Source organism: Diplotaxodon limnothrissa, linkage group LG15, assembly GCF_057381915.1.
Source record: "Diplotaxodon limnothrissa isolate DT_005_m linkage group LG15, D_limnothrissa_male_GT1.1, whole genome shotgun sequence".
Lineage (NCBI taxonomy): Eukaryota > Metazoa > Chordata > Actinopteri > Cichliformes > Cichlidae > Diplotaxodon > Diplotaxodon limnothrissa.
Window position 1 is genome coordinate 43968707 of NC_140610.1, and position 27886 is coordinate 43996592.

The following is a 27886-nucleotide window of genomic DNA, read 5'->3' on the forward strand; positions in this document are numbered from 1 at the left end:
AATGATACACAGTGAGAAATATGAAACAATGATCCTAAAAATACTGGCAATTACCAGTGCTACCTTCCCAGCCTCCTCATATACACCTTTGGTATCAATTTCAAAATCCTGTATCACCTTGTTTCCGAGTAATTACATTCACAAGAATTTCAGAAAGCTTGACCTCTGACCTTGACTTTGAAGTCAACGTTACTGAGATTTAAACTCATCTAAGATTTTTAATAAATGCTAGTTCTCATACAGCACTTACTCTACCTGAACACTTAAAGCACTTCATGCAATTTGCCTCATTGCCCCATTTATACATGCATAAGTACCTTGTATCTAACATTCACACACATTCATAACCGATGATACAAGAAGAGGATAGGTTAATTGATCAATCTAAATTGTCCATAGGTGTGAATGCAGGAGTGAATGTGAGTGTGAATGGTTGTCTGTCTCTGTGTGTTAGCCCTGCGTCAGACTGGCGACCTGTCCATGGCATGCCCTGCATCTCGCCCTATGACAGCTGGGATAGGCTCCAACAGACAGACCAAGACAGACTGTCTGTCCGGGACTGAAAAGTGGTGGTAGAAGAGAGACAGGGGCTCTTGTTGATGATAGGTGATTACTCACTCTTACTTTTTGTCAGTTAAACTACTTTGTAAATCATTCACACATCATTCCCATGATTTTATGGTCTAGTAGTGATCCACTGAAGTACATGATGTACTTTTTGAACTTTGGCTTGTTGTGAAACCGTTCTTTTTCTCAGTGTTTGCATTTAGGCCAAAGGAAACTCAGTAAGAGGTCATTGCCATTTTGTTCTGTGTCAAAGGCAATTCAAAAGGGGTTTATTTCTTTTTCCGAATCACATGATTGGCTTTGAAATAACAAATAGTAATAGTAATAATGATAAAAACAGAAAGAACTAATTCAAATAATACAAAAAATATGGCCTCTTTTAGTGCATGACATTCGGGAGTACATCGACTTTGGAACAAAAGCAGCAACACAGCAATATTTTTTCTCTTCAATTATAAATTTCTATTGAAATTGTTGAATTCTTAACAGACCGACAGAAGTTTCTATGGCACACCTCTTCACCACATACAGTCCCTGGGACTCATATGCTATCACAATAGTCACTTCTTAGTGTGAGAACTGCTAAGAAGACACAGGTTTTCTTCTATGACCACAAGTCCAGGAAATTAAAAGCTGGTTGCTTTTCTTAAAGCACTTAGTCTTGTCTAGATAAATGTATAATGCATAGACAGGAAAAAGTGAATTCACCTCTGGGGCAGCTATAGGTGGACTCTTGGAAGAGGAGATAAAATAGATGAGCAGCATTTGGTTTAAAGTTTTTTTTTTCTGTAGACAGCCAGCAGACGAGGGTGGAAAAATACAGTAGAAAGATTCTGTATGAATTCCACTTACATATAAAACAGCATACTGCTCAAATATTATCAAGCAATGAATGTATTTGAGTGAAATGATAATGACTAAAAACAGAAATACTGACACAATCCAACCTCTGGCTGTTTGTAAGGCCCTAGTAGTCTCCCAGATGTCATCTCTTTTTTTAGAGAAGCTTCACCGGCTTGAAAGATGCCAGCTAAGGCATTACTTATCCTGCTTCTCACTAAATGTGATTTATGAGAACTCACTCTCTCTCTCTCTCTCTCTCTCTCTCTCTCTCTCTATATATATATATATATATAAATACTTTTTATTTTTATTTAAATCACAAAACCCAAGTTTGTATTAAATTATAAGAAATAAATACAATATAGAGTTAAGCTGTTACAGTTTAGGACATAGCTTTCTTTTTAAATCTCAGGTGTATTTTCCTGTGTACTTGTACACCTGTGTGGTCACCCCAATGATTGCAAGAAAGTAACTAAACCCAAGCAACCTAGGTTTCGCTCTTTTTCAGTCAACAGACATCACATTTCAAATGGCATTTGGTACATCAAATTATGTCTTACTGTTTTAACAGAATTTCTAACACTACAATAACGACAGATACTTTCTTCAAATTATAGATACTGCATAAAAATATGTCATGAATATTTATAAAAGATCTCATATCTCAAAGTTGAACATTGCTTTGAATTGAATTGTTTTTGAAATGAATATTCTTTAAATAAAAACGTTAACCATGGACAGGTACACTATGACAAAAAAAAAAAACAAAAAAAACTTGTCTCTTGTCTTGTTGTTACTTCCCTGATGGAGGATGAGCATATCTGCATTAAAACACTTTCAAAATAAATCACTTCATTCCTCTCATATGTCTCTATACTAGTATATGATCCATTTGTGTGATGCTAAACTACATAAAACAGGACCATTTGGACCTCTCACCAAAGAACAAGGTGGAGATTTACAGGTAAGAAGAAAAGGCAGTCTTGTTCTTCAAAATCAGTTTATTTCATTTCGCACTTCATGTGAGCTTCTCTGAAATAACAAAGAATAGAAAAAAACAGAAAGCACTAAAGGCTGAATTCCTTGACAGGCGTCAGGGTAGGACAACTTTGGAAAAAAATGCAACTTCATCACACGCAGGAAATAGCATCAAGTTTGTGAGGTGAAGGAATGAGGGTACTAGTTGGAGTTCATCCTTTGAAATGCTAGGTGCAGGAGTGAAACGGCAGTGCTGTTTACACAAGTAAATACAAAGTGCATTTTCTAAAGTTTCTGTGTTTTATTATTAAGGGGAAAAAAAATCCAAGCCTGTGCGAAAACGTGAATGTTCAGCCTATTTACATTGTTTCTTATTAGCTAGGCCCTGGGACGTAAAATGCCGGTTAACTGGTTAGATTTGTTTTCATATTCCACTCTCCATGTTCTAGATGTTGGATCTGCAGAATGGTCATTTTCAGTCTTCTCTGTCTGTCAGTGTGTCATGCAGTTTGACAAGATTAACAACCTTGGCAAAGAAGGGTGCCCATCTCCAGCTCATGCAAAAGCATACACGTATCAATGAAGCCCAAATGGTTACAATGAGTTGGGCTTCATTAGTTTGTAAAGGCCGATCCATATGCCTATGATAACTATGATAACTAAAAACAGAACCATATGCTCATATTTTCATAAAAATCGGAGGATTGAAATGTTGTAGAAATGAAATAAAGGGCTGATAAAAAAAACCCCCAACCAAACAAGAAACTACCCAAAAGAACTCATTTTTATAAAAGGATTGAGAAGATAGGACAACTTTGTTTAGACTGCCTCCTTCTTACATACAGGGAACAGCACATAGTTTGTGAGGTGAAGGGCTGAGAGTAATGCCCACAACTGCAGTCAGATCTAACTCTTCTTCTGAAACTCCAGGTGCAGGAGTGAAACGAAAATGTTGAAGGAGGGTGGTGAAGAAGAGGAAGAGCTCCATCCTGGCCAGACTCTCTCCGAGGCAAATCCTGCGACCTGCAAGAGAGAATTCATGAAACATTTCTGGCTCTCTTGTGAGTCAAAGTAAACTAAACAGTGATGGCTGAGCTCACAAACCTGCAGAAAATGGAATGAAGGCATCTCGCTTGACAAACTTTTTCTCTTTGTCCAGGAAGTGAGCAGGATAAAAGCTGTGCGGTCTTTCCCACTCGTTGGGATCATGCAGGGCAGATGTCAAGAGAGGAAACACTGTGGTTCCCTGCAAAAATTACAATACACAAACTGAAAATGCTTTTTATATGATACATTTTAATAGCTTACAGAAGTTACTTATGTTACTAATGTCAAACTTCTTCTAGCAAAGGTAATGAGGGGGGTTATGGTCAATGGCTGTCTGATCAGCATGATCAGACATGTTAATACTTGATATTAACAGTATGTTACAAGCCATTTTCAGAATATCTTTAAAGGGTAAATTCAATAGTTTTATGTTAAATACCTTTTTAACAGTGAAGAAATATTAAATATACATTCTACTTAAGTAAAGATAGACATGACAACCCCTTTTACAGTACAATCAAAAACACTGTAGAATACAAATCCAGTTACTAGTTTAACAACAGTATATATATATATATTTTTAAACTTTTTTATGGGTGATATTTCATTACATAATTTCCCATTTATTTTAATTTATTCTACCATAAAATTCGATACATTTTCCATTGTGTAATTACTAAAAAATTCTATATTCTATATTTTTATGGTAGTAAAAGGACATTTTGTTATTTAACTTTAAATTTGTTTTTCGGTCGCCCCAGAAAATCACAGTTTATTACTCAAGGTGGAGTATTTGAATCAGCTGGGTATCCAGACAAGAGGGAAATACAAATCCAGATTAGCTGCAACACAGATTAATTGATCAGCATTTTTTTCCCTTTGCATATAGGCTGTGATCAGCAGCATATTGGTGAAAATACTTGCATTCTTCTATAACAGTGTTGTAATTCTTCTTTTTTTTTTTTATTATTCATCTGCTGCCTTTAGCGCCCTCTTCTGTCACACTGTCTTCCTGCATGTCTTCCTGCACTGCTATCTTCATGTTTCCTCCTGCCTGCTCTCTTTTCACCATTGTCCAACATGCTTAATATCCCTCCTCAAACAAATGTATAAATAATCTCAATCTTGGCTCTTTGAATTTGTCTCTAAACTGCTCAGCCTGAGCCTTCCCTCTGATGTAATCCTTTATAATGGTGTCTTTTGTCAAATTAATCAGCATTTATTTACTTAATGCGTTTGATGGCCTGCATGTCGTTCTTGCACTTTTTTTCTAATATTATTGTGAACAGCAGGCAACTTCCTCTTTTTTTTTCCTTTCAGCTATTCCCTTTAGCGCCCTGTTCTTTCACATTAACCTTCTGCATGTCCTCCTTCTTCACTATTTAAATACATCTTCTCTGTGGTCTTCATCTTTTCCTCCTGCCTGGCTGCTCTGTCTTCACCATTGTCCAAAATCCTTAATTCCCCCACTCTGCATATGTCCAAACAATCTCAACTTTGCCTCTCTTACTTTGTCTCCAGAGTGTTCAAACTAGAATCCATCATATGCATTTTGCTTTTTTCTGTTCTTTATAATTATTAATTGGTTCTGCACTCACTTTAGCTTCTTTTTTACATGCTGTTTTAAAAGGAGGATTGTTGGCGTGCCACTTTAGCTCAGTGGGTGAGCAGGCAGCTACACGGCTGGAGAAAGAAGGCTCAGGTGTGAGTCTGACCTGCAGCCCTTTGCTGTGTGTCTTTCCCCTCTTTCTTCCCAGTTTCCTGTCTACGTTAACTGCTACATAATCCAATAAAGGCAAAATTGCCAGAAAAAAATATCTAAAAGAAAAAGAGCATTGTGAATCTGTACAATATTATCACGAAAAACAGAACAGCACACTAAAAGGCACATAATCTATTCTCCAGTTTCACATTTTACAAAGTTTTGCAAGGTGCTTTTGTTGTTTTTTAGTTGTTTTTTTACGATAACTTGTGTAATTCTTGCCTGTATGATTTTAAAGCTTTCTTTTGCTGGGAGCAGTTTTCCTGCCAACCTCCCTGTAAGCTTCAGTTTCCTGCTGACAGGTAAATCAGTAGAAGCAATGCCTATGCCTTTGTCTGCATTTAGGCTGACCTGCCTGTCGTCATGTATCATGGCCCCAACTTGAAAGGACATTGTTCATATTGCATTTATTTTTTCCATCAAGATATTTCTTTGGTATATCTTCGGTTTTCCATAGTAAGTGTGTTAGTGTTACCTTCTCAATAAAGTGACCCTGAAAAGTGATGTCTCGGGTGGTTTTGTGAGGAAGTGCAGTGGGGATGATGCTGCTCAGTCTCTGTGTCTCATGGATGACGGCGTCAGTGAAGGGAAGGTTTTTCCTATCGGCAACCTGCACCTGTCGATCTCCTATGACCCTCCTCAGCTCTTCCTGGACCTCATCTGAAGCATAAAAGAGTGCAGTGGACACATCCCCATTACCTGACTAAAACACTTCACTTATACTAAATAAATACATAAAAGCTTTGTGGTTCACTTGATCTTGTCTTTTTTTACTTAGTCTTCTCACCCTGTATCTCTGGATATTTGGCCATAAGCAGAAGTCCCCATCTCAGTGTAGTTGATGTTGTCTCAGTGCCGGCAGCAAACAGATTCATGACTGTTATCATAAGGTTTTCATTATGGAAGTGACTGTTGGTAATCCCAGATTCCTGCACATAGACATTTAACAGAAAAGTCACTCAAATCATTCTAATCCTAAAGTTTAGTTGAGTTGCAAATCAACAGAGGTTTCAGATACATTTCAAAGTTCTATGAACACACAGCTACAGTTTTGGGCAGGAACATGCACAATTTCACCCTGAGCTTCAGTTAAACATTCATGAACACCAACTTGAAAGATGATAGAGATGCCAACCTCCAGATTTTGTTTGCGGACGAGAAAGGCATCCACAAAGCCTCTGCACATCTGGGGATTCAGACTCTCTTTTAAGCGACTGAAGATGGCTCGGTTTTGTTTCTTATTAGCAGAATATATTTTGTGTATTTCATTTCTGTCCCCAGTCCACTTGAAGAGCGATGGAAACATGTCAAAGATCTGTCAAAGTTGACAAAGTAATGCTTTATGCAAAGCAAAATAAATAATACTGTCAGTGAATATACTTCAAAAAGTAGCAATTAATACCTGTATTGAGGGACTTCCACTAAGTCTAACAATTCTGGATGTTCTCTTTACCAGAAGTATAAACTCTGGATCATTATATTCAAATCTGCTGCCATAGACGATGGAGCAGATAATATTAGAGACTGCACAGTTAACTGGTTGGGTTGTATCAAAAGCTTCTCCTGTTACAACAGAAATAAAATAGCACATGAACTTTAGAAAAAATGTCAGTTTATTTACTATTTACTAAACTCAACACAATGTGATTAGTTTTACCTTGAAATTTCTTAAAAACTTCGATGAGGTATTGACATTCTTCAATTATTTTGTCCTCACATGCTCTCTTGCCCATCCCAAAGTCTCTCAGGTTAGTCAGTGCAAAGCGCCTCATTTCTTTCCATGAATCGCCGTTGGACCACAAAACCCCTGAAATGAAATTTTTACAAAATAGTTTACCTAAGATAGATTAACCTCAAAGTGTAACTGTGTGAAAAAATACATTTATTGTAGCATAATATTAGGGTTGCCAACTGATTCGTCCTTTTAGTCTACCTTAAATGTCACATATATTGACCATTACTTGTAATGTCACATACACTGCATATTTACACTATGTCCAGAGGGTTGTGCATTGTGTTTCTGACATAACAGAGTGTCTCTTATTTCATAGTTAAAAAAATAGCAACCCTACATAATAGTCATTTTCCATACCATGTGATTGAGTGAGTTCACGCATGATCTCCAGTGGATTTCTGTCTCCAAACACGTCATCATAGTCGACAAGTGCCTCCTTCACTGTCTTGTATCCTGCCAGGACCACCACTTTTTTGGGTCCCAGATAGAGAGTAAAGACTGATCCATATTTCTTAGATAACTAGGGACAGAAAAACAAAGGCAAATGTGTTACCTGGTGAGCTGAATCTACAAAACACCCTGAAAGAAAAATAATACAAAAACTACCTCACCTCCAGTAATGTGTTGTAGGGTTTTTTCAGATCCAGCTGCAGCAGGTTCCCAAGCAAGGGGAGTGGTCTGGGTCCTGGAGGCTCCTTACCATGTTTTTTGGTACTGAAACTGGAAGGGGAGAATAAATACATGAACAGGAAAACTGTGAAAGCCCCCAACAAGAATGTGTAACTGAAGCAATGGAGAAAAACATCTAATATCCCCATGGTTTTCAAACCAAATATCCACTGAGAGTTCTTTTTACAGGGACACTCTCTGACTCTGCATTTGGTACTAAACTAGATTTTTTCTTTGGTGCCCAATCTAGACAATAAGTACTAGGGGGTGGGATGATTTAGTAGAAAGGTTCCAAATGAACGACCTAGTAAACCATTACTGTGAACAAACTGGTACTTTGGACTGTGCAAATATGCAAATATTAAAATTGTACTTGGATCTGAAGCAACTAGAAGGACATTTCTATGTACAACCACAAGCTCAGCTGCAACCGTAAGATGTTATATATTTAAATATATATATATATATATATATATGAAGATTTTTTTAAAATTTTCATTGTAAATAGACTAAAGCACTTAATTAAAAGTAGTCTAACATAAACGTAAATGCTGTAATTTGATTAATAAACCATGTAACTTGGATGGATTCGATGCTGGTGTGACCACAGTGCACATGTCTGCTGTTGCTCACAGTGGTCCAAGGGACCGCTCAGGGAGTTTGTGTGTTCGCTTCAGACACATGAAAAATTAGAGGGAACATTTCTCCCAGGCTGTGGAACTCTCTACCCCCAGATATAAGAAACATTGGTTTTCTCCCCCAGTTAAAAACTCAAAACCCATCTGTTCAAATCTGCATATTCACTGTCAACCCACTGTTTGTTAATTTTATCTTGTGCTTTTGCCATTGTTCTATTATGTGTTTTTATCTATTGTATAGTGTCCTCTGGTGTCTTGAAAGGTGCTTTATAAATAACATTTATTATTATTATTATTATTATCTTTAAGAGCAAGTGAGAAAATGATACATGTGCTGATGTAGCATTTTTAAGTGATCAAAACATTCTGCCTTTATTGTCAGTCAAAACTTTACAGACAGCTATTCAGAGACTGTTCTAAAGCAAACAGGCAAATGTGACATCTTTACCTACATGAGACTGGGCTAATAAAATTACATTGAAACAAAAAGGAGCAAATTAACTAAACATTTTGTAAATCAGTGACTCTGAAATAAAGGACACAAAATGACAGAAGGCAATATTCTGAAAAAAAACTGGGCTGATTTATTTTCACAGGGCAACAACAGCTTTTAAAGAGCATCTCTTCCTCACATTTGGGAAACAGCAAATAATTTGTGAATAGAAGGGCTGAGAGTAATGCCCACAACTGGAGTCAGATCATTTTGGAAACAACTTGTCATGTTTCGGCTGTGTGGCAGGCGGGGATTGGACCCAAACGCAAACTCACGGGGACAGAACTTGAACTCAAAAGCACAGCTTTATTGCTGGAAAATAGAACACAAGCAATACAAAACTAAACTGGGAAAAGCTAATTATAATGCATACCAGGAGACACGGGGAGAATCGCACACAGCATGAGGGAGAACACGACACCAAACTGAGGGAGACGCAGACATAAATACACAGAGGGTTAACGAGGGAAGTGGGAACACACGGGGAACACCGGTGACACTGATAATCATAACAAGACACGGCAGGAGTAAATGCAACACTGACAGGAGACTGTCAAAGTAAAACAGGAAGTACACAGAGGTTCAGACAGGAGGAGAGAGAGCACGGGGAGAACACAGACATAACAGGCTGGGGAAAACATGGAATAAAACATGAGGGGAGACGAGGGCTCACAGATACATAGAGGGGCACACAGGGGATAAAAGTCACAAGGGGAAATCAATTAAGGAACAAAATACAAAAAGACATGAATACTAAGACTGCTGGGCCAACATGGCCCAGGATCATGACACAACTGAGGTGAATCTTTTAACCAGAGCAAGATATGTTTTTAGAGAATATCTGTTCCTCACATTCTGGAAACAGCACACAGTTTGTGAGGTGAAGGGCTGAGAGTAAAACCCACAGCTGGAGTCAGATCTAATTCATTCTCTGAAACTCCAGGTGCAGGAGTGAAATGGAAATGGAGGGTGGTGAAGAAGAGGAAGAGCTCCATCCTGGCCAGACTCTCTCCAAGACAAATCCTGCGACCTGCAAGAGAGAACTACTTTCATCAATGTAACCTAAACAGTGATAGTTGAGCTCACAAACCTGCAGAAAAGGGAATGAATGCATCTCACTTGACAAATTAATTCTCTTTGTCCAGGAAGTGAGCAGGGTAAAAGCTGTGTGGTTTCTCCCACTCCTCTGGATCATGCAGGACAGATGTCAAGAGAGAAAAAAACGTGGTTCCCTGATGAAATTACAAAACACAAACTGAAAATGCTTTCTATATTGTATATAACTCATATGGAAATCAAAGAAAATGGACATGCTTCTTATGACAGAAAACTGCTTCCAGATGAAGATGAATATTGGAAAGAATCAGAATCATTTACCTTGACACATCTTCCAATATTCATAAAGGGTGAAGCTGAACAAATTTTCAGCCCAGCTTTAATTTTCTATTACAGTTTTTGCCCACTGCTTGAACACATTTTGCAAAACCCCGCTCGCTGTGCCAAAACTGTACACACAAGTACACATGACACAACACTGGGAAATATACTATTCACATCTGTGCCAAATTGGAACTCTACTCCCAAAACCTAAACTCTGCTGTCAAAACCTAACATTCCTTTGTCAAAATGTAACTCTGTTGACAAAATGACACATACTTGCATCATATGCAAACACTCACAGATCAGGGGGAACACACTAGTCTGCTGTACATAAAACACTGCAGTCCTTGATTCCCATTGTGTATTCAGAAGGCACATTTACAGGAGACACATTTCCAAACAACCATAAACGCAAATAGACCTACTCAATACTGTACATTGCAGTACCATGAATACAGGTACAGCAAATAAAACAACAACAACACAATAGTACTGCAATAGAAAAAACACTATACTGTAAACACAAAAAACCATGACAATTGTGCATAAGTGGGCTCATGGATCCCGCCGTCTGTTGGGGTCTGGCCACAGGACCTCATCAACATCGCAAGCAATGTCCTCTCCCGCTAGGCACCGGGGTAAATATCCTCTTGCTCTCCCTCCATCCATGCTTGCAAAGTTCTTGGAATGGCTACGCTGAGGGCTTTTTGTAGTTGGCTAATTGGTGTTCGGTTTTGCAAGTAGGTGCCTTCAGGTGTGTATTTGAGTGGTTGCAATTACCCGATGTGTTTTGTATTTTGGATACATGTGTTTTCCGAATGGCACCCTGAGATTTCATTTTGTGAGCGAAGTGTCTTATGTATGAAATAGAGTGTAGCATGCAGGACCATGTGTGTTGCATGAGGGAGTAGGTGTGTTGCATAATTGGTACTGGGGTGCAAAGCAGCGCTTTTGTTTAAGGTAGGGGTACATGTGTTTGAGGTATGGTAACAACAGCTTCACGTTGTGTTACTTTAGTCTAAGCATGGGTTTATAGTGTTCAAGCAACGGGCAAAAACTGTAATTGCATTTTAATTTTCAGATTAATTTAAATTCACTTAGGTTCAATTCAATTTTATTTCTACAGCGCCAAACCTCTAGGCGCTTTATATTTTAGGGTAGACCCTACAATCATGTTGCTTCACAACAAAGTTCATCTTTAGGTGTTGTATATTGTAAATTCAGGTCTTGCTGAGAACTGGCTTCACAACAGAGGAGCCTGCGAGATGATGGCATTTCTTACTCTCTTTTTTTGGAAACTCTAGGAACCTCAAGTAAGCCTGCACTCTGAGAGAGTTTAAGACACGATGGAGCTTGCATAGTCAAATTATTTTAATTCTGGCTTTGAGGCCTTTTTTCATATGACAGGGAAGCAGTTTAGAGTCTATAATCACTGTTAAAGAGCATATCCTGGCCAAGTCAGATTCTTTAGTTTAGTCTGAATTACAGTTTTTGCCCGTTGCTTGAACACTATAAACCCATGCTCAGACTAAAGTAACACAACGTGAAGCTTTTGTTACCATACCTCAAACACATGTACCCATACCTTAAACAAAAGCGCTGCTTTGCACCCCAGTACCAATTATGCAACACTCCTACTCCTTTATGCAACACACCTACCCCTTTATGCAACACACATGGTCCTGCATGCTACACTCTATTTCATACATAAGACACTTCGCTCACAAAATGAAATCTCAGGGTGCCATTCGGAAAACACATGTATCCAAAATACAAAACACATCGGATAATTGCAACCACTCAAATACACACCTGAAGGCACGTACTTGCAAAACCGAACACCAATTAGCTAACTACAAAAAGCCCTCAGCGTAGCCATTTCAAGAACTTTGCAAGCATGGATGGAGGGAGAGCAAGAGGAAGAGGAAGAGGTAGAGGAGGAGGAGGAAGAGGAGGAGAAGGCCGAAGAGGCCATGAACGGACCCATATTTCTGATGAAATAAGAGCAACTTTGGTGGACCATGTCATCAACCATGGCCTGACTATGAGGGAAGCTGGGCAGAGAGTCCACCCACATCTAAGCCGCTTCACAGTGGCATCTGTAATACGAACATTCCGACTAGAAAACAGGTCTGTCTTCACCTCCATACCTTCTGTTCTACTCAGATGGTTTCATAGCACTGTTCTACAGTATATCACATTACCATATCAAGTGTACGGGGTGCTAATGCTCCTTTTGCAGCCAAAGTGGCTGATTCCTTATATTGAAGTACAGTGTTGTACAGTGGATGACACAGTACATACAGTAAAGTACTGTAAGAAAAATAAGCAAACCGATGACAATATGTGGTTGTATTCCTCCAGAATGACCCGAAGACCTTCTGGGGGAGGACGGCAACGCCTGTTCACACAACAGCAGGAACTTGCCGTTGTGGACCTAGTGAGGGCAGACAATGCCATCCGTCTCCACCAGCTACGACGGAAAATACTTGCAGACAGGCGAGTGTTCAGCAACATAAACCATGTGAGCATCACCACCATCAGACGCATCTTGGGTAAACTCAGCATCACCATGAAGCAGCTCTACAGAGTCCCATTCGAGAGGAACAGTGACAGGGTTTCGACATGCAAGAGGATATTTTCCCCGGTGCCCAGCGGGAGAGGACACTGCTTGCGATGTTGATGAGGTCCTGTGGCCAGACCCCAACAGACGGCGGGATCCATGAGCCCACTTATGCACAATTGTCATGGTTTTTTGTGTTTACAGTATAGTGTTTTTTCTATTGCAGTATTATTGTGTTGTGGTTTTTTTTTTTTGCTTTATCTGAATTCATGGTACTGCGATGTACACTATTGAGTAGGTCTATTTGCGTTTTTGGTTGTTTGGAAATGTGTCTCCTGTAAATGTGCCTTCTGAATACACAATGGAAATCAAGGACTGCAGTGTTTTATGTAAAGAAGACTAGTGTGTTCCCCCTGATCTGTAAGTGTTTGCATATGATGCAAGTATGTGTCATTTTGTCAACAGAGTTACATTTTGACAGAGGAATGTTAGGTTTTGACAGCAGAGTTTAGGTTTTGGGAGTGGAGTTTCATTTTGGCACAGATGTGTATGGTATATTTCCCAGTGTTGTGTCGTGTTTACTTGTGTTTAGAGTTTTGGCACAATGAGCGACGTTTTGCCAAATGTGTTCAAGCAACGGGCAAAAACTGTAAGAGACAGAAACATAGTGGTGATCCAGACCTTTATCTTTTCAAGCTAATTCTATAGTTTAACTATTTGATTTGATCTGACCTCATGGATAAACACAACTGATTATCATTTGCATATAGGCATACAACTGTTTGCTTTGTTTTCTAATAACATTACCAGTGCCAAGCATGTATTACTTGGAAAGAATTTTAAGAAGTGAGCCCACTCCTTGTTGCACGGCCCTTCAGGTTCTCTGTCTGCCCTGCAAGCACTACATGCCATTTGTTCTCAGTTTGGTGACAGTCCCCACCAAGGCCTTTCCCAAACTGCAGTCTCAGTTCATGCTCAAACCATCTGACATCATTTACTATGAATCCGTGTCTGTGTGCATCTGTGTGATGTCAAGTCTCAGATGCAGTTTTGCCATGTTGTGTGAACATCTTCATCTGACTGGGCTGAGGTAGAAGTGGAGGGCTAGTCATGGTTTTAAAAACAAATTCCGAGTATAACAGTGGCCTCCTGCCATATCATCGCTGCCAGAGGACTCCACGCCTGCTGGTTCTGTTTTGTCGCTGCCAGGGGTCTCCGCACCTGCTGGTCCTGCTTCTGTTCCCACTGGGGGGTTCTGGAGAACGGAACCAGCTGTCTCCGCTGGAGGATCGGAGTGGCCCGTTCAGTTGTCTGTCTCTGTTGGAGGCTCCAGGGAGTTCATCCAGCCATCAGCGCCACCAGATCCTCCACCTACGGCTTCCACACCATTGACTGCACTGCCACCACTTGCTCCATCACCTGTGGCTTCCACGCCATTGCCTGCAGTACCATGTTACGTCTGGTTCAGTTTGGGTAAGAAGGAAAAACAGCCGAGTCCGTGTAGGTGACAAAAATAGTGATTTTATTACACACTTCTAAGACAGAAGCATGGGAAGACAAGCGTACAGCCACAGATCTCCAAAGAGTAGACCGTTCCCCATGCTTATATAACCCATGATGACATCACACAGTTAGACCTTACTGGAAATGATAACAGTCTCCCCATAGTCCAAAGTTCTCCTTATACAAACATCAGATGATACTTTAGAGAAAAACAAGTGTGTGACATGTCATGTTGTGCAGTTCTGTGAGCCTGTGTGTCCAACTAGAGAATGTCCTGACATGACCTCCCTGTGTAAATAAGGGTGAACGTGCGTGTTTACATAACTCTCTATGTGCATGTTCTGATGTAGGCCTGCAAATGAATTAGAACAAGGTCCTGCTGGACCCTCCAGTTATGGACGGTGAATACAATGCTGTGGATACCATTTGAGACTTGATTACAATGATGATAACCTGCATACATTAATCTTTACTCAGATTACCATAGATATAAAACAAAGATTATACTGTCATCAGATTCCACAATGGTAAATGATTAATGATTGATACTTCTAATTATAACTGTGATCATAAGAATACAAAATAAAATATCTCCTGGTCACATTCCTCCTCTTTGGGCTGGCTTGCCAGCCCAACTCACACCAGGATTTGTCTCCAAACCAAACAAACACGTTATGACACTTATCAACCCCAACACCTCCGTTGTTTTCCAATTTTCCCACAACCCAGCTGTTCTTTTAGCTTCAGACTCGAGTTTCAGCCTGTCACGCTTCAGGCCCTTTACCACCTCCTCTTGGAGTGAAGAAACGCCCTCGGATTCTTCTTTCTTCAGCTCCCCAGGTAGACTACTGAGTGAGCTAGCCACGTTGCAGAGGATTATTCTGCCTCTGTTTTACCACCCGTGTTGTGACTTGGAATGAGCTTTTCCCTGAGCTCCCCTCTGCTCATTCACCTTGAGACCACCGGAAACAGAACTATTACTTCCGGAGCTTGGCACGCTCCCTCCTTCTCCTGGAAGCTCAGTAGCACAGCTCTCTGTGCCATTTCCGCTGTTCTGCTCAAGATGATCCCTGACGCCTCTCCGCTCACGTCTCATCCAAGCATTCCCCGAGACCTCATTGTTCTGGTGTCTATTCCTTTCTCTGCAAGAGACAGAAAGCCAACACATCTCCCTCGCTGGCTCTCCTAACCTAATGTTGTTGACTTTGTTCATTCCAATCCTATGCTATGCCTATGTGACTGATTTATCTGATTCTGATTCTGATTCCGATTCTATGTGTGTAAGCGTGCATGCATTTAACCCTCTTCACTTGAAGTCAATACCTCCAATATATCAATCCGATCCTTCGTCAACTGGACCATCCCGTCTCCTTATAAGCACATTTGCAATGTGTGTATAAAAGTGAACAACAGACCTCAAACAAATTGGGCATTCTTAATTCCAACTTAAGTGTAGTACTCAGTTTCTGATCATCTAATTATGCTTCTCACTGGTCCCGTAAATTGTCTAAAAACCTTTAATTTTGCCATACCTAAATTATTAAAACACAAACCAAATCATAGACCCCCTATATAGCTTTTTGCCTTTATGAGCACACTTCAATAATGAGCAACAACCTGCAATACGTACCAAAAATCTTCATGGTCACACCTGCAATTAAAGATCAAATGCACTTTATACCTGTTTTAGTTCTTCCTTATATAGAACCTCCTCAGTTTCCGGTTAGTTGCGATTAGTCTCAATTAATCGTTCTAGTTGTATTTTGCAATTCAGCTAAAAAGCAAACCTGTTAAAGCAAACAGCTTATTTACAACCACCTGCAAATCATAAGAGTAATAAAAGATTCAGCACAACAGACAAGTATCATGTTCAGGTTTCTCCAATCATTAAATCACTATTATTGCCGCAATTTGCTTTATTCACCCTTTGGGCAATGTTACTCCAAGAGAGAGAGAGAGAGAGAGAGAGAGAGAGAGAGAGAGAGAGAGAGAGAGAGCCCCTAATGGCCAGTTAGTGGGCTCTAGATTAAACTGTCCCCAAATTAGTTATTTGTTATTATTACTTGTTTCCATGTCACTTGTCTGTTTTCTACTGCACCCTTCTCACCAAAGCAAAGCAAACATTAGCAGCCCATCCACATTCCAGAGGTGCTATAAAAAGATTTCCTGTAAAAAGAATCACACATAAATTCATCCACCCTCTTGTTCTATCTCGGTGGAGGTTAACCTTAAGTCGTAGTCAAGTCTTGTCAGCTTTTACCAGTCAGTCCGTTTGTTTTATTTCCAGTCTTTCATCCATTCATTCATTCATCCATTTTTTCTTTCTTTGCTGATAGCAGAAACCATCGCCGCATTTAGATTTCCGCCCTCAGCAAAATGAGCTCATTTCAAAAAGAAAAAGAAGAACTTGAGATCGGATTACCTCGCTGAATCCTTTTTTGGGCAGGGACTCTCATTTTCTAATTGTCCCCATAAGTGGTTTCCTCCAGAGCCAATTTCAATGCGGAGAAACTCACTCACAACAATTTTCTCGCCGACGTGTAACGCTTGTAATTTCCGATGTGCAGATCTGCTTAAAGAAAAGATTCACAAACAAAAATCAGTGCACTGTTCAAAATATAAAACAAAATAAAATGAAAGATAACAAAAACAAAAATGCAGACGCCCGGGTCTTAGGACTTGTCACTGAATATTCCTCCTATCAGTAAAAATGCCAAACCTAAACCTAAACAGAGTCAAATCAACACCACCTCAACCTTTTCATATTCATACACCTATATATTTTTGTGTTCGTGAAACAAAATTGAACCGTTTCCATATTAAGTAATTTGAGCTCTTGAAATGTTTTAGTTCTCTTAATTCTGCCAGTTTACCTCAACACTTATTCAATAACTTTTATTCACTCAAATCTTACCTGTTCAAATTGCCTAGGGTTCAACAAAGTCTAGATCCCCGTTATCATGAAACTTGAACGGGTGTACGATGATTTACTTACAGTAATTTAGAATCATCACTCAACCTAGCTCTACTACTGGCACTGCGTGACTTTTCTCACACTGGAAACCAGAATTTAGTACAGAACTTTAATACCTCAGGCAATCGTGCTCAAGGGCTGCCCCCCCTTTCTCTTCTTCTTTGTCCGTGTGTTCCTCCTTTTATTAAATCTCCATCACAATGATGTGGCGCTCTGAAATAAGACTCACACTGTTAATTCATCGTTTTCACTCTGCATCACTGCTCAGGCTGTTTTCTTTTCTTTTTGGTGTACAGTAAACAATTGAGTCGAGGCCTTAAGCCCCAGATATCTCACACAGGCATCGTTTTCATAACCAAACCGCTCCGGACTCTGCTCCCCAGACCACACAAATGCCCTCTGGGCTTATTATTATAGCAAATTCTATATTTGACTTTGTTGTGTGCAGCATTGAGCCTTTGTCAGTAAAGCATTCTTCATTGCAGCAGCTGGAGCATTGTGTGTCACTTCTTAGTGAATTGAATCAACATTTTGATTTTGGTGCATGGGTGTGTATCAGTTTTCACTCACTCAACGAGTGCATAAGTGTTCATGTGTGTGTTTCTCTTCATTCTAAGTCGGCGGATGCAGAAGTGTGTGTTTGTGTGTTTGTGTTCATCACCTTCCTGTTCTGTAGTTCAGGTAAACCAGCGGCCTGAAGCATGCCCTGAGGTCCTGCCCTCCTCTTTGGGTCTGTTTGCATCCGTTGTTGCAGCTGCCTGCATCTTCTCCTTGTAACTTGACCCTTTTGCTTCTGTAGCTCCTTCCGGGCTTGCTCCTGCTGTTGGAGCTTTGCATCAGGTCTGGCGACCTCCTGCTCCAGCAAGCTTCCGCCTGATTTCAAGTCCTGTATGTGGGACTCCAAGTCTGAGTGATGGGTTCAATTAGCAGCCAGCTCCTCCGGAGCCATGCTCAGTTTCTGCTCTGATGCCTTGAGCTCTTACTGAGGGCAAAAACCTCAGAGTCTTTTCCTTCCACGTCAGATTGGAGTCTGTTTATGTTGTCCTTACTTTGCTCCACGGCCTTCTGCAGCTCTGCTGTTCGGCTCTTCTCAGAGGTCAGCATTCTTTTGCTCACCCTCCCTTTTCCTCCGGGCTTAATGTGCGTCTCGTCACAGCTCTGTCAGCTGACGCAGTCTGGGAATTTCCCCCGTGTAGTGAAACGGGCTTTAGGTTTAGTGCTCTCCGTCTCTGCTGCATGAGATCGCTTTTTTGCAGCACTGTTGACATCCTCAAGTTGTTGTTGTGAGTCCAGCTGCTGTGGCCTTCAGGGGTCAAAGGGTCAAAGATAGTCGCGGAGAGGGCAACGATGATAGCGGGGAGGGTAGGAGTCCAGGTCAGCTTCGGCTTTCAGAAAAAACAAAAACAAAACAAAACAGGCGAACAGGAAAATGATGTTGTGTTGGCTGTGCTGTGTTGGCTGTGTTATCCCGAGAGGGGAGAAACAACGAGATCTCCCTTCCCCCCTTTTTTTTTTTTTTTTTTTTGTTTTTTCTCACCACATAATCAACTCATAACCCCCCAAGTTGACAGGACAACACAGGTACGTGTTAAAATTCTTAAGATCCTGTTTAGAAACCTAAAAAGGAATTTTCTACCATTCAGTAGTCCTTTGTCTCAAACAATCAACAAAACATGTCCCAATTCGACCCTTTTAACCACTAAATTTGTCGTGTCCTCACTTAATCATCAGACCAGTGCCTTTGTCTTTTGACGTTAAGTTGTTGTCCTGCAACCCAGAGAGTTTATTTATCAGTAATGTATAAACTATATCATTTAAAAAACAGGTGTATGTTAAGTGTCGCTACTTTAATCTTGCATGTACGTGCACATGTATGTAAGCTGTTTCTTCATTGCATGTATGGGTGCGTCTGTATATGGGTTAATTTAACTTTTTCTCAAATGAGACATTTCTCTAACACGCACATGTGTCTGTTCCTCACACTTCTCATACCTTTCTCTGGCTGTGTGTGGTTTTATTTGTTTCAGTCATTTACCAGGAACATCTTTTCCTTTTTTCCATGTCTTCCGCCAGAGGTTAACACTGGTGAGATTCAGGGACACAGCACCCAGAGCAGTTCAGCAACTGCCTAAAACTTCATTCTCTCTTTTTTTTTTTTTTTTTTTCCGGGAGGGGTGGGGACAACTCTGGTGTCCAGCCGTGAATTTTTAGCCAAAGCTTGGCCTGTCTTCTGCTGCCGTACTCAGGTTTCCAGGTTAAGAAAAAACACCTGTATGAAGACACTAAACATACATTTAGTATTTGTATAAACATAACTGCCTAAATTATTGAACTGAACCAAGGATCAGTTGAAGACCTTATAAATCCTGCTTCATTTCCCGTATTTATCACTCACTCCTAGTCTTGAGGAGGGTAGATTTAACTCTTTACTAACTTTAAACCCCACAAGTAAAAATTTCATATGTTCTTGACTGCAAACACAAAAACTGCTTGATGTTATTACTAATCATTTTCCTCCACAACACTCCAAATCATGTTCTCTCTTGTGTCCAGCAGGGGAATATGGTGACCTCTACTCTCACTGCTTCCCCAGTCAGAGACAATATCTCACTCACACTTCCACACTTTATTGTTTTCCCTTTTTCTTGACTATTATTATTTCACAGAAAATCAACTGACCTACTTCTCCTTCCTCTTCTGTCATGCAGAAAGTCACACACACACAGTACTCGGCCCCCACCTTGTCTTTCTCTCACAGACACACCTACACACACACACACTCTAATCGTCCTTTCACAACAAAACTTCACAAACGTCCACTGCAACAGTTTTAAGCACGCAAAGCCAGCGAAAATTCACTCTCACATTCACTTCCCTAACAACTACAAAGTTTTCACATACAAAAATAATCCAGACAATCTACCATGCACCGTTTTCCCTCCTTATACGAGAGACTCAACCAACTTTTAAAAGCTTTATTTACACAACATCAAATGAAGCACAGATCTCTGCCTTTTCCAGGTAGAGAAGAAATACGACCCAACTAAAAAATCTCCCAGCAATCACACAAAGTTCTCAAATCAAATCGTTTTTTCACACTCTGGATCCACACAGAAGAAATTCAACAACACAAAACAGTTTATACAATTTACACTTTTAAATGCACCCACACACACGGGTAATTTATATACAATATACACACGGGCCCGCATAGACGTCATATGCTAGAAGAGGTTACACCTAACTTTTTGACTAATTTAAAAGCACCTATAGCCCAGGCCTAGCCTTGCTGGTCAATACACACCTCGGGAACGCCCTCCCGATAGCGCTCGAATTCCTAAGAAAACACCATATGCCAGAACAACTTCTCTTCTCTATTTCTCTGCTGGTGTTCCTAAATTTTTCCACTAATTTAAAAGCATCTTTCAGCCCAGAGCCCGGCTCTTGCTGATCAATTACCGTTTCAAGTACGCCGCCTTGAAGAACGGTCAAATTACTAAATTCTAATTACTTTTAAAACTACTTCCCCGCCAGGAAAACACGGAGCTCCACCGGCCACGTGACACATCACAGTTCACGCTTTTGGCTTTACTTAAAGCTCAGTGTGCCCAACGTTTAGATAGGATGCAGCCAGGTCTAACCTTCTTAATCAATCAATGCAGTAGAAGGCAATCACTCATAGATTACCTGGCCAATTAACCGGGAGTCCCAAGTCCCCAGCGGGAGGCCAAAACCGGGCAAAAGCCTAACCACGCGTCCGCGGTCAGGTGTCAGCGCCACCTGCTGAACAAACTGCATTCTTAGAGAGCCTAGCTTCTCAGTCCTAAACGAATTTACTTTTTTAAAAGCCTCACGGTGAGCTCTCAGCCCCCCCGTTTAATTATCTGAAGCCCGAGACCGTCTCTGCTACCCTATTAAAACCAAATTATCCCTACACTACCGATTGACTGGCTGGCATTCCCAGTCAACCCACATTTAACCTCTTAAACCGTATCTATTTGTTTCCACACACCTTAAACCGTATTAACTTAAACACATAACTTCTTAACTCAAAATTCACCCCCAAAATAAACAGCAATGAATTTAGTCAGACTACTATGCCCTATTTTAAAACTAATTACACAAGATCACTATGGACCAACGCCAGAAGCCCAGACCGAGTGAATATTATTTAATTAAATTTAGTTTTAACTTCCAATATAGCGCCTTTGGATAAAAATCAACAGGTGGCACTCACCTTTTCTTATGTCGCCTGGCGTCACTCAGATAGGCTGCTGGCCTCCGCCCCTGTTTGTCACCCACACGATAGCTGCAAGCTCCCCTCCTCCCCAACCGGAGTTTCGGCACCAAGTTGTTACGTCTGGTTCAGTTTGGGTAAGAAGGAAAAACAGCCGAGTCCGTGTAGGTGACAAAAATAGTGATTTTATTACACACTTCTAAGACAGAAGCATGGGAAGACAAGCGTACAGCCACAGATCTCCAAAGAGTAGACCGTTCCCCATGCTTATATAACCCATGATGACATCACACAGTTAGACCTTACTGGAAATGATAACAGTCTCCCCATAGTCCAAAGTTCTCCTTATACAAACATCAGATGATACTTTAGAGAAAAACAAGTGTGTGACATGTCATGTTGTGCAGTTCTGTGAGCCTGTGTGTCCAACTAGAGAATGTCATGACATGACCTCCCTGTGTAAATAAGGGTGAACGTGCGTGTTTACATAACTCTCTATGTGCATGTTCTGATGTAGGCCTGCAAATGAATTAGAACAAGGTCCTGCTGGACCCTCCAGTTATGGACGGTGAATACAATGCTGTGGATACCATTTGAGACTTGATTACAATGATGATAACCTGCATACATTAATCTTTACTCAGATTACCATAGATATAAAACAAAGATTATACTGTCATCAGATTCCACAATGGTAAATGATTAATGATTGATACTTCTAATTATAACTGTGATCATAAGAATACAAAATAAAATATCTCCTGGTCACAACCACCACCTGCAGTTTCCACACTGTCACCTGCAGCTGCATTTTCCACTAGTGGTGAGTGGATCGATCCACATATCGATTGTACCAATACCAGGTCGGCATCGGATCGATACTAGCCTGGTGAGATCGATTCTAAACTTTAAGTTCCGGACTTGTTTGCAATGCTGTGGTTTTGGCAAAGACGAAACAGTCAGGTCGTCGAGGTTTGCGTAGACTTTTTATTAAAAATCTTTCTAATAAATATTGATAATATTCATTTTCTATAAGCGTTTTCTATTTAATTACAAACTTTGTGCCAAATATGTTCTGGGTTTTAAGTATTTAATAATAAAAAAGGAAACATCACAAAAAACGCTTGAGATCATGAAAATGAGATTTGTTGAGATTTGTATCGGTGATACTGGCCTGTATTTACATGTAGCCTGGCTAAATTAACCAGTCCAGAACACAGATTATCTTTGGGGTTCTTTTAATCTGAATGATGAAGTAAGTGCTCAGAAGAAAATAACAAGGTTGTAAAAATAAAGAAATAAAATTGTTACAGACAGCTCCTATCCAGTAACAGCTTTGTGCTCTGGTAACCCACTGCTACTGCAGGTTATTTCCCCAACTTTATCAGCATCTGGAACTCAAGGACATCTAGCGTCATTTCGTGTCTGATATAAACCCAAACATAAATAAAACAAAACTTAGCAGTGCAAAAATAACTGTAGTGGCTTCTCAGTGCATTAATCCAGCAGAAAACGGAATATGGATCCCTCTGAGACGAACGGCGAAGTTGGTGGCAGCTACTCCTGGTGCCTTAACTGTTGCACACTTTGCGTTCAAAACAGATCACGCAGCGAAAAAAGGCATTGCACACCCACATAAAACCAATGCAAGCTAGCACTCATGCATGTCTCCGTAGATCCCCATGATCCCTTCCGCTCTCAGAGGTACCCCAAAAGAAAAACAGTGCCATCCAGTGGCATGTCCCATAATATCGAACTTCCACCCGGCTACATACATGGTATCGCATCGATACCAAAATATGCAGTATCACACACCACTAGTTTCCACACCGTTGACTGCAGCTCCACCTGCCTTGTCTGGTCCTGCCTCGTCTGGGCCTACATCATCCAGTCCACATCCTCCTCGGCTGGCATGGCCAGCTTGTTCACGCCTAGCACACCGTCGTTGGCCACTTTCCAGGCCGTAGGCTGAGGAACATTGCCGTCATGGTCGGCCTACTGAACGGTGTTGCTGCCTTCCACATGTCGTGTCAGTAGTCCTCCTCCGTTCAGCAAGCCTTCGATCGGCTGAAGCAACATTTCTCATGTGTGCCCATCCTGATCCAGGTTGACCTCAACAAGCCTTTTGTGGTGGTGTTTTGGACTCAGGGGTTGGGGTAGTGCTGTCCCAGCTCTCCGATGGAAAGCTTTGTCCCTTTAAAGTTTAACTTTTAACATTTATGAATTCATCACCTATCATCTTTTTGTTACTTAAACGACTTTCACATATTTTTTCTGGGTTTTATGGTCTAGCAGTGATCCACTGAAATGGATGAGGTGCTTTTTGAACTCTGGCTTGTTGTAAAACTCCTTGTTCTCAATATTTGCATTTAGGACAAAGGAAACTCAGAAAGAGGTCATTGCCATTTTGTTCTGAATCACTTTACCCTCCACTTTGTCAATATAATAATAATAATAATAATAATAATAATAATAATAATAATAATGGAAATGTTAGAAATCTTACACTTGGGCCTTAACTTTGTTAAGAACACCTCTTCATCACATACAGGAAACAGCACACAGTTTGTGAGGTGAAGGGCTGAGTGTTAAGCCCACACTTGGAGTGAGATCTAATTCGTCCCCTGAAACTCCAGGAGCAGGTGTGAAACGAAAATGCTGCAAGAGGGTTGCGAAGAAGAGGAAGAGCTCCATCCTGGCCAGACTCTCTGCAAGGCAAATCCTGCGACCTGCAAGAGAGAATTCATGAAAAATTGATTGCTCTCCTGTGAGCAGATGTAACCTTAACAGTGAGGAGCTCACAAACCTGCAGAAAATGGAATGAAAGCATCTCTTTTGACAAACTTTTTCTCTTTGTCCAGGAAGTGAGCAGGATAAAAGCTATGTGGTCTCTCCCACTCATTGGGATCATGCAGGACAGATGTCAAGAAAGGAAACATTGTGGTTCCCTGCAGAAATGACAATACACAAACTGAAAATGCCTCCTGTATGTTAAATAATAATGTCTTATAGTAATTAGTTATGTTACACACAGTCCTTATTATCCTCAACCAGTCCAAGTACCTGATGGGCCACAGCTTTGTTGAGTATTTTGTTGAGCTTTGTTTTCCATAGTAGCTGTGTTATTCAGTCTTACCTTCTCGATAAAGTGACCCTGAAAAGTGATGTCTCGGGTGGTTTTGTGAGGAAGTGCAGTGGGGTTGATGCTGCTCAGTCTCTGTGTCTCATGGATGACGGCGTCAGTGAAGGGCAGATTTTTCCTGTCAGCAACCTGCACCTGTCGATCTCCTATGACCCTCCTCAGTTCCTCCTGGACCTCATCTGGAGTATGAACAAGAACAGTGTACACATTTCATCCCTATGAGGCGGACTAAAACACTTCACCATACTTGAAAACTCCATGAAGATCAGATTTTGTTTCTGTGATGGTCTGTTTTCAGTAAAAACAATAATTGGCATATGCAAGTTGTGGATTACTTAGACTTCTCACCTTGAATTTTTGGATATTTGGCCATAAGCAGAAGTCCCCATCTCAGTGTAGTTGATGTTGTCTCAGTGCCGGCAGCAAACAGATGCATGACTGTCATCAAAAGGTTTTCATTATGGAAGTGACTGTTGGTAATCCCAGATTCCTGCACATAGACATTTAACGGCAAAGTCACTAAAATAAAGTTTAAGGGGCTTCAGTAGTACAAAAAAAGAAGTTATCCAACACTGATTTTACATGTATTTCCAATCCCTGTGTAGGCAATACCTCTAAAGAATTCAAATAGACATAATGTCTTATATACAGTGCCATGAAAAAGTATTTTTCCCCTTTGTTGAATTCCTCTTGATTTTTATGCATAGTTATCACACATAAATGTTTCAGAGCATCAAAAAACTTTAATTTTAGGCAAAGTATTTTGTATTTACCCAGGTAAATATGAATTACAGGTTTTAAATGATGATTTCATTTATGAAGGGGAAAAACTATCCAAACCTACCTTGTTCTGTGCAAAAAAGTATTTACCACCTAAACCTAACAAATGGTTGTGTCACCCTTTGCATCTAGAACTGCAATCAACCACTTCTAAATAAGCAGTTCTGATAATGTCTTTCAATCAATGTGGAGGAATTTTAGCCCACTGATTGGGATTTTTTCACTAGTTGGAACAAAGTTTCACCCTGAGCTTCAGTGAAACATTCATGAACACCAACTTGAAAGATGATAGAGATGCCAACCTCCAGATTTTGTTTGCGAACCAGAAAGGCGTCTACAAAGCCTCTGCCCATCTGGGGATTCAGAGTCTCTTTTAAGCGACTGAAGATGGTTTGGTTTTGTTTCTTATTGGCAGAAAATATTTTGTGTATTTCATTTCTGTCCGCAGTCCACTTGAAGAGCGATGGAAACATGTCGAAGATCTGTGAATCATCACATTTATATTTGGGATTAAATAACATTGTTGAATTGATACAGTTTATGTACTTTTAAAAATTCCGTAGCTTCAAAAAATAGGAATTGATACCTGTATTGAGGGACTTCCACTAAGTCTAACAATTCTGGCTGTCCGATCTACCAGAGATTTAAACTCTGGATCATTATATTCAAATCTGCTGCCATAGATGATGGAGCAGATAATATTAGAGACTGCACAGTTAACTGGTTGGGTTGTGTCAAAAGCTTCTCCTGTTACAACAGAAATAAAATAGCACATGAACTTTAGAAAAAATGTCAGTTTATTTACTATTTACTAAACTCAACACAATGTGATTAGTTTTACCTTGAAATTTCTTAAAAACTTCGATGAGGTATTGACATTCTTCAATTATTTTGTCCTCACATGCTCTCTTGCCCATCCCAAAGTCTCTCAGGTTAGTCAGTGCAAAGCGCCTCATTTCTTTCCATGAATCGCCATTGGACCACGCAACCCCTGAAATGAAATTTTTACAAAGTAGTTTAACTAACACTAGATTCTGAAAAATACATTTATTGTAGCATAATAGTCACTTTTCATACCATGTCCTTGACTAAGTTCACGCATGATCTCCGGTGGATTTCTGTCTCCAAACACGTCATCATAGTCTACAAGTGCCTCCTTCACTGTCTTGTATCCTGATAGGACCACCACTTTTTTAGTTCCCAGATAGACCGTGAAGACTGATCCATATTTCTTGGATAACTAAGAACAGAAAAAAGTTCATTCTTTGACACAAATCCAACAAAACAAATGTAGGCAGCTCCCTGTAGAGCTGAATCTTGAAAACCACCTAAAAGAAAAGTAATGCAAAAACAAACTCACCTCCAGTAATGTGTTGTAGGGTTTTTTCAGGTCAAGCTGAAGTAGGTTCCCAAGCAACGGAAGTGGTCTGGGTCCTGGAGGCTCCTTACCATGTTTTTTGGTACTGAAACTGGAAGGGGAGAATAAATACATGAACAGGAAAACTGTGAAAGCCCCCAACAAGAATGTGTAACTGAAGCAATGGAGAAAAACATCTAATATCCCCATGATTATAAAACAAAATGTCCTCTGATAGTTCTTTGTACACAGCGACTCACTGACCCAGCATTTGGTACTGAAGTTCTTTTTCTTTCTTTTTTTTGTTTCTTAGTTGACCAATCTAGACATCCACTACAAGGGGGTGGGAAAATGCAGTAGAAAGGTTAATCTGAATCATTACTGTTAGCAAGCTGTTACTTTGCTGTATACTGATATTGATTTTCTACTCAGAAAGACCTGTGATTTCAAGCAAGTAACTATTTGCTATTTGGGGGAGACCATGGTTCAGGTGGTTGGGAAGATCATCTGTAACTGGAAGGTTGCCAGTTCGATCCCCCAGCTCTCTCTGTCCTGGTAGTTGTGTGCTTTGGCAAGACACTTTACCCTACCGCCTACTGGTGTTGGCCAGAGGGGCCGATGGCGTGATATGGCAGCCTCGCTTCTGTCGGTTTGCCCCAGGGCAGCTGTGGCTACAACTGTGGTTTGCCTGCATCAGTGTGTGAATGTGAGAGTGAATGAATTATAAAGCGCTTTGGGTGCCTTGAAAAAAATTATAAATGCAATCCATTTTTATTTATTGATGTATTTATTTAATTTATTTTGGCACTCCATCCATAGTAATGTGTTAGACAGAAATCATATTTCAAATGGCATTTGGTACTTCAAACCATATATTACTGTTTAAACAGAATTTCTAACACTAGAATAAGGTCAGATACAGTCACGGCCGCGTAGCTGGTGTGTTTGTGAAGCGGAACAAAAAACAGACACAGGAGAGTAAACTCAGTATAAGAAAAGGTGAGCCATTTATTTGGCTGACAATACATGAACACAAAACAAGGCAAAGTGCGCTGGGGTAAAAACTAAACTGAAATCTAAACCGGGAATAAATTCAGATAAACTGTGACAAGAGAACATAAATCTGAAAAGCTGCATGCGGAACTATGACGTGAAAAAAAGAAGAAGAAAAAAAACACGCCAAAACTAAACACACTGACCATGGAAACAAGACTTTCA

General features: G+C 40.3%; 2 protein-coding genes across 3 annotated transcripts; both read right to left on the bottom strand.

Annotated features, from left to right (window-relative positions):
- Positions 1 to 2401: 2401 nt before the first annotated feature.
- LOC146618094 (cytochrome P450 2K1-like) lies at positions 2402 to 7850 on the bottom strand. Its single transcript, XM_085372319.1, has 9 exons — positions 7544 to 7850; positions 7290 to 7452; positions 6855 to 7004; positions 6600 to 6760; positions 6333 to 6512; positions 5985 to 6126; positions 5673 to 5857; positions 3493 to 3634; positions 2402 to 3411 (listed from the first exon to the last, which is right to left on the bottom strand). Exons 1-9 carry the CDS (start codon positions 7748 to 7750, stop codon positions 3224 to 3226), a joined length of 1518 nt encoding a protein of 505 aa, XP_085228445.1. The 5' UTR covers positions 7751 to 7850; the 3' UTR covers positions 2402 to 3223.
- A 1730-nt stretch (positions 7851 to 9580) lies between these two features.
- On the bottom strand, positions 9581 to 26926 carry LOC146618095 (cytochrome P450 2K1-like). 2 transcript variants are annotated; one of them, XM_085372321.1, is made up of 9 exons: positions 26672 to 26926; positions 26389 to 26551; positions 26153 to 26302; positions 25898 to 26058; positions 25614 to 25793; positions 24880 to 25021; positions 24526 to 24710; positions 24196 to 24337; positions 9581 to 9762 (listed from the first exon to the last, which is right to left on the bottom strand). In XM_085372321.1, the coding sequence occupies exons 1-9, from the start codon at positions 26876 to 26878 to the stop codon at positions 9581 to 9583; spliced, it is 1512 nt and encodes a 503-aa protein (XP_085228447.1). In that variant the 5' UTR covers positions 26879 to 26926. The 2 variants fall into 2 exon arrangements, with proteins under 2 accessions (XP_085228447.1, XP_085228446.1); XM_085372320.1 differs by lacking the exon at positions 9581 to 9762 and adding an exon at positions 19292 to 24118.
- Positions 26927 to 27886: the final 960 nt, after the last annotated feature.

What these genes read in the sequence shown, in the direction of transcription:
- LOC146618095 (XM_085372320.1), bottom strand. Translation starts at nt 26,878, where the DNA reads ATGGGGATATTAGATGTTTTTCTCCATTGCTTCAGTTACACATTCTTG. An exon ending in CCTACAACACATTACTGGAG is followed by an intron (nt 26,552 to 26,671) that starts GTGAGTTTGTTT and finishes TTCTGTTCTTAG; the next exon opens with TTATCCAAGAAATATGGATC. An exon ending in CAAATATCCAAAAATTCAAG is followed by an intron (nt 24,711 to 24,879) that starts GTGAGAAGTCTA and finishes TTCATACTCCAG; the next exon opens with ATGAGGTCCAGGAGGAACTG.
- LOC146618094 (XM_085372319.1), bottom strand. Translation starts at nt 7,750, where the DNA reads ATGGGGATATTAGATGTTTTTCTCCATTGCTTCAGTTACACATTCTTG. An exon ending in CCTACAACACATTACTGGAG is followed by an intron (nt 7,453 to 7,543) that starts GTGAGGTAGTTT and finishes TTCTGTCCCTAG; the next exon opens with TTATCTAAGAAATATGGATC. An exon ending in CTTCATTCCATTTTCTGCAG is followed by an intron (nt 3,412 to 3,492) that starts GTTTGTGAGCTC and finishes TCTCTCTTGCAG; the next exon opens with GTCGCAGGATTTGCCTCGGA.